This window comes from Myotis nattereri (assembly GCF_964212035.1).
Source record: "Myotis nattereri genome assembly, chromosome: 8".
Lineage (NCBI taxonomy): Eukaryota > Metazoa > Chordata > Mammalia > Chiroptera > Vespertilionidae > Myotis > Myotis nattereri.
In genome coordinates, this window is record NC_138083.1 from 72810019 (window position 1) to 72816826 (window position 6808).

At 52.5% G+C, this 6808-nt stretch overlaps 1 protein-coding gene across 2 annotated transcripts in view; it reads right to left on the reverse strand.

Moving 5' to 3' along the window:
* Window positions 1–352, reverse strand: part of PLCG1 (phospholipase C gamma 1) — a gene marked incomplete at its 5' end in the record, with an annotated part of 36300 nt that extends 35948 nt beyond the window's left edge. For both annotated transcript variants that reach the window (XM_081096955.1, XM_081096954.1), the window contains one exon: window positions 136–352. In XM_081096955.1, the coding sequence (XP_080953081.1) occupies window positions 136–352 (217 nt within the window). The remainder of the gene's footprint in view (window positions 1–135) is intronic.
* Between the last annotated feature and the right edge of the window lie 6456 nt (window positions 353–6808).

Genomic DNA, 6808 nt, shown 5'->3' on the forward strand with positions numbered 1-6808 from the left:
CCCACCGGGGTGACCACCCGGGCCGAGGCGGGGGCGGGGCCCGGAGGGGGTGGGGAGGCCCGGAAAGTTTGCCGGAGTGGCGCCCGGGCCCCTGGGTCCCCGCGGGCGGCAGGGCCCGGGCGGGGGCGCACTTACTGGCCCCCTCGATCTTGTCGGCGCCGCGGCTCCACGTGATCTGCCGAGTCTCCAGCTTGACCTGGAAGGTCTTCCGCTCGGGCCGCTGCGACTTCTTGGAGTAGAACAAAGTCATGACGGTGCCCACCTCGAGGCTGCGGCAGAGGTGCAGCACCTCGGCGTCGGAGGGCGCGCCGGGCCCGCAGCCGTTGGCGCAGGGGGACGCGGCGCCCGCCATGGCTTCGGCGCTGGGGCAGCGGAGGCGACGGTGCGGGCTCGGCCGGCGAGACGAGGCGGCGGCGGCGGGGGCTGAGGCTGGGGCGGCCGGCGAGTGGGCCCGGCGACGGCTCCTGCGGGCGGAGACAGGGCGGGGCCTGAGGGGAGGGCGGGCGGCTCTGCAGGACCCGCCCCGGCCCGCGCGCCGGGAACAAAGACGCCCGCGAGCCCGTGGGGAGGACCCCCGCCCGCCGCCCGCCGCGCCTGCGCCCCGCGACCCCCGACAGGCCCGGGCGGGGACAGGGGCGCCGCGGTGGCGGGGCGCGCGCGCCGCTCGCAGTCCAGCCCACGGTCCCCGTCCCGCAGCCGCCTCACGCGGCCACGGCCGATCTCGTCACGCGCGGCAGCCGCGCGCCGGCCCGGCAGTCGGCCGCAGCCGCCCCGTCCCTGTCCCGCACAGGCCCGGCCGCAGCCGTGTCCTCACCCCCGCTCCTCGAGCGCCGCCCGCGAAGCCACCGGAGAGAGAGGTGAGGGCGCTGAGCGGCCCCCGCGCCCGCCAGTCAAACCTCGTCGCTGGGCGGGCTGCCCGGCGCGGTGAGCCAGGCGGGCCGCCTCTCCCGGCGGCTGCGGGTCCTCGGCGCCCCCTCTCCCGGGAGGAGGGGGCGGGGCTGCCTGCGGATTGGCCGCCGGGCTCTGATGGACAGCAGGGCTGTCCCGCCCCGCCTTTCTGGCCGCGCAGGGCTGGCCCACAGGCCGCAGACCCACGCTTGTCCCGCCCCTACGGCCCGTGGGTCCAGCCTGAGAGGGTCCGGCCGTGGGGAGAAGCATCCCAGGCCGAGCAGCCCCTACGGGGCCTTGGCACCCGCGGCCCCGGTGGCCTGCGGCGCTGGCCTTGGCATCAGCCGCTGCCCGCCACCCCGCGCTCTCCGCGTCCGCGTGGTAGCACACGGTACAGGTCCTCCTTTAAGGCGCCCCTCCTGCAGATGCTCCCCTGCGCCTTGGCTTTCCTGGACTGACTCCCTTGTTGTCCTCTCTGTCCGGCCGCTGCCTTCCAACCTCAGAAGCCTCCTGCGGGCCGGGTCCTGAGCCAGTTCCCAAGACGCCCTGACCTTTCCCGAGGCTTCACAGCCCGCCCCCGCCCTGACCCTGGCCCCCGCAGCGCCCCACCTGTGTCTCCCCTGCATCCCATTGCCTGCTCCACGTCCCCACTTAACAGGCACCTCGCTCCCTCCTCAAACTGCGCCTCCTACAGCCTCCACTTTCTTAGAACATGGCCCGAACCTCTAAGGTGCTTAGGCCAAAACCCTTGGGGGTGTTCTTGATTCCTCTCTGCCTCAACCCCACAGCAGTTCATTCTGCTCTCAGATATCTCCACTCCATCCACAAGCCCAAGGCCCATCTTTTCTCACCCAAACTTGACCCTCTTTGGTCTTCTAAAGGAAATTAAATGATTTACTAGCTCCAGCCTCAACCCCTCCGTGACTTGTCATTGCTCCTAAAATCCACACTCCCTGCCTGGCCCAGCAAGATCTGTGTGTCCCGGTCCCTTGCTCTCCCACTTCCTCTCTCACCACCTCCAGCCACAAGGCCTTTTTGTGTTACAGGTGGACCTCATCTTAGTGCACTTGACTTCATTGTGCTTCACAGGTGTTGTGATTTTTTACAAACTGAAGGCAAGACCCTCTATGACTCGCTTTATCATGATACCTGCTTTATTAAGGTGGTCTGGACCGGAACCTGCAATATCTCTGAGATATACCTGTATCTGAATAATTCATACTCTTTGTCTTCCTGAAGCCATTCTCTAGATTCGCCCCAGCAATCTAGCTGCCCCTGTCACAGAGAACTGCCCAAACCAAAGACATCTGAGATCACAGTGGAGCCGGACAACCAGATATTGAGCCAGAGCAGAATTATTTACCACATTTCAGAGGTGAGGCCCAGCAGAGCATGCAGCAGATGCCAGAGAAAGATCCCCGTCTTCTGGGATGTGTGTGTGTGTGTGTAGCAGTGACCGCTCAGGCAGCCCACCCGGCTGGGTGGTGATGGTGGCGCGCTGCCTCTGTGTCTTGTTGTAGTAGTAACGTGTGTGTATTTGTGTTTTGATTCCCTCGAATGCAGCCCCTAAGGAAGCTGAGTATTCAGCCTGATGTCCAGTGCCTGGTGCTAGGAGGCTTCAGCCACCTGAGGAGGAGGCAAGCTGCTGAGATGGACTGCCACCTAGCGACAAGCCTTTAAAGTGGGAGGGAGGGAGGGAACTGAAGTTGACCTAATACCAGACCCCAGTGCAGCAGTGCTTGCACACGTGTCTCACCTGATCCTCATAATTACCTTCTAATCAGGGATTATTGTCCCCAGTTTAATGATGAGGAAACAGACTCGGAGTTCTGTAACTTGCCCCAAGGCCACACAACTAACAAGAGGTGATTTGAACCCAAGTCCGTCTGACTCCATGCATTTGCTGCCTCAAAGAGAGCCACTGGCTTAAGTAGGTCAATAGTCAGTGGGCATGGAGGCTAGCTGGCTAATCGGTGTAGGTGAGGGGAGGCCTTGGGTATGGCTGGCCCAGGGCACATGGAACTCAGAAACATAAGTGCTCATAAAGTGAGGCTTGAACTAGCTTGGGCTTAAGATGGTGCTGCCCCTGTCTGCAGCCCCTGAGCTTCCCTATGTGGCCGTTGGTGGCATGAGTTGGGAAAACAAGAGAAATCCAGCACCAGCCCTCCAGGAATTCATAGGCATTAAACAGACAAACACTTGTTATGTAAGGTAAATTGGGATGAGAGCTACAGAGGAAAAGAATAGAGGGCTATGAGATAAACATTAGAGAGCCCTACTTCAGATCTAGTAGGTAAGGAGGACCCCTCTAGGACCGAACAAAGGCCCAAAGGATGTGAGTAGATGGCCAGGTGAATTTTTAGGGGTAAGAAAGTACTTTCTAGAGGTAACAGCATGTACAAAGGCCCTGAGGTTAGAAAGAGCTTAGTGGATTGAGGAATAGAAAGAAGGCTAGAGTTTACTAAGTATGGGGGAACACTTGGAGAGCATTTGAAGTAAGGAAGACAGTATGGGGACCCTCCCTGCCTATCTGACTTTGTCCATTTTTCTAGGAGGACCCCTCCTAAGTGCTGCAGCTCTCCTTGAGCTTCTTATGCCAACTTGGGCAGCCTGTGGGCTGTAATGTACTTTTAAAGTCGGCTTTTCTATTTTCTGAAGCTTCCATAATGCTACTCATGCTTCCTTGCTTTTGCTTGTGTTTTGGTCTCTGGGGCCGGGCCCCCAGGGGCTTCAGAAATGCCTGCCAACAGAAGCTCATGTTTTCAGTCAGCTGCCAGGCCCTCCTTCAGGAAACAGGGCCCCACTTCCTCCTGGGACTTCTGAGCCAGCAACCCAGGCCTCAGGTGCCTCCCTCCACCAAAGGAGTTTCAGGAAAATCAGGGCGCACAAAGGGTGTGGCTGATAATGGGCTTTCCCCAGCTCAGCATATACTAGTATATGGGTACGTGGGTGTCATTGGCAATGCGTGCAGCTGCACTGGCTGGGAGGGAGCAGCCTAGCACCCACTCAAGGCACATGCCCGTGACATCACCCAGGCTAGTCCTGCTTGGGCCTGTTTCTGCCAACACTCATGCTTCAATATGCCCGGCCCCCACAAATACCTGTGCCTGAGGTCTGGGGAGGTGTCTCAGCCCACATGACCCTCTGGCGTTGTGGGCCTGACCTCCCAGGTATCCATTACTAAACATTTAGAATAGTACTTAGCATATAGTAAGCCTAATAGAACAGCTGCACTCACATTGTCTCATTTACTCCTCACTGAGGTAAGTACTCTCATTATCCCCATCCTCCAGATGAAAAACCAACGCATGGAGAGACATGTCCAAAAACACAGCTAGGAGGTGGCAGAGATGGGATTCAAACCCAGGCAGCCTGGCTCGAGTCAATTCTGTGTTACCTCTCATGTAGATATGAACATTCTATTATATATCCTCACCCCTTTGCATAATACCCATACCCGCTGTTTTCTATTTTTAGTTATTTGGTGAAGTGCTGTCACAGGTTGGGTTTCTTTGGGAAGCAGATTCTACAGAGGTTAGTGTGCAGAATGTTTATTAGGGAGTGCCCTTGGCTGCGATCAGCACTCTGGAAAGGAGCTCCGGTGGCGCAATTGGTTAGCGCGCGGTACTGATACCACACTGTGGAAGGAAGAGGCACAGGGAGAGTCCCCAGGGAGCCCTGGCCAAATGGCTCTCTGCTGCTGAGGTGACCTTAGGGAGCTGACAGCACTCTCAGCAGTTGGGGCAATAAGTGCTTCCTTGTTGGGGAATCTGGGTGGCACACATCACTGTGCCCACCACAAATATATTCTTTTCCAGCCCTTTAAAACAAGTTTAGGGTACTTAAAGGGCAAAAATATTGTAGTACAGAAATGGGATTTGCAGTTATAAAAGGAGAACTATAGTATGGTTAATATGGGTTAACATAGCTGCTGTGACTGAGAATCAGATGTAGCTGAGCTTCCTCGTAGCCAAAGCAAAAATTCTTTCTATTCTGATAACTGATTAACTTAGGGGAGAAAAATTCTCCTAGGGATAAACTATAAAAGAAGTTTCTCATATGGACACTTATTTGTTTGAAATAGTGGAGAATGTTCTCAACAAATTTACAGCAAATGCTGCCAGTTTATTTGTTTCTGGTAATAACCATGAATAAATATAGAAGGTATAACTGTATAGCTTAGTGGAGCCCCTTCTACCATTGATTTATAGATTGGCAGTGTCTAATTTGATCCATACATCAAACTTTATCCCTTTTCTTTAAAGTAATCTTTAAATTTTACTCAGTAGTTTGTTAGATGTCTAACCAGCCCTTCTCAAGGGTTTTTGAGCCAGCCTGCACCTTGGTGTACAGCCAGTACTTACCTCAGTGCACCTTGAGCTCCACCCCACCTTTGGTCTAGGCTCCTTGACCTCTGGCCCCAATATCTATCTGTGCCTCCTATGTAGTCGTTGGACCTGACACTTCAGTGATGTCCTGCTTTCCTCCTCACCTGGAATGTACTCTCAGCCCCTTAAGAACCTCATGTTTTCTATCATTCAAGGCAAAACAAGGCCTGGCCCAGCCACATCCAGGGACTCTGCTTTCTCTGAAGACCCTTCGTTGCCTCTGCTGATGGGTCTCTATACTGGGACCCAGAGAGGCAGGAGAGCTGGGCTCCAGATGTACCTTCTTCAGGGAGGTGGCAGGGATATGTAATTGCTTCACTGAAGGAAGAGAAGGGGAGAGTCCTTGCTAGCCACTGGCCCAAGCTAGGGCAGACCTATTTTTCTGCTTTTCTCCTAACAAATACTCCTGGTGCCTCCTCTATAGCAGTAACACAGCAGAGATGGATCAGACCAAGTTTCCACTCCAGTAGGGTCACAGAAATGCCAACCAGGACAGTTCATTGTGATAAAGGCCCCTGGAACCTTGAGAAGGGACACAGACCTTACCTGACCTAGCCCTTTTATGGCTGAGGGGTTGGAGAAAAGTGAGAGGCAGAGTATATGCCTGAATATATGGCAGGTCCAAATATAAGGTGATCACTCTTTTTTCCAAAAATGTCACTTCAGGTGTTCTGTGGCTTTTTTGCAACTAAAATATAAACATTTTTAGAGATGCAGGATTCAAATGACCACATACAAGTTTTAGTTACACATATCTTAAATCACATTATTTGAAACAATATATTAACTTGTGAATATTACTTTCTTGCTCTTACTTTTGCAGTAATAATGTTCAAACTCTTTATATGAATCTTTCATTTCTTTGTAGAAATCACTAGAGCCACTTTTGAGTCATCTAATTTCTGAAAGCACATCACTTTGCTGCCTTCTAAGTTGAGAGCACTTTTGAAAAATCAACTTTACTGAGAAATAATTTACCTATAATAAAATGCATCCATTTTAAGTGTAAAGTTTGGTGAGCTTTGGCAAATGTATACCACCCAATCAAGATGTAGAACATTCCCCTGCCCCCGATTTGGCCATCACTAATCTACTTTCTGTTACTACAGATTAGTTTTGCCCATTCTAGAATTTCATATACATGAAATCCTTAGTTATATGCACCATATGTCTAAGTCCAGCATAAAGTTTTTGAGATTTGTCCACATTGATGTAGAGAGAATACTTTTTGAATTATGTGATGCTATCACTGGGAATTTTAACTGAACCTTTTTGTATAGCATTTGTACAAAACAGGTTTTTTTTTCCATTCTCCCATAGCTATATATTAGTATTCAGTTGGTCAGACTACCCACAGACCCCTTCTATAATGTTTTGACACAAATTTTAACTCTATGTTATCCATAAATATTGGTGGTTTTTTCTAAGAGTTTTTTTAAAACTATATATAGAACTATAGTACCATTATCAAACCTAAAAAAAAATCACCATATTGCTATTTAAAATGACCGTTGAGAAGTTTGTTTACACGT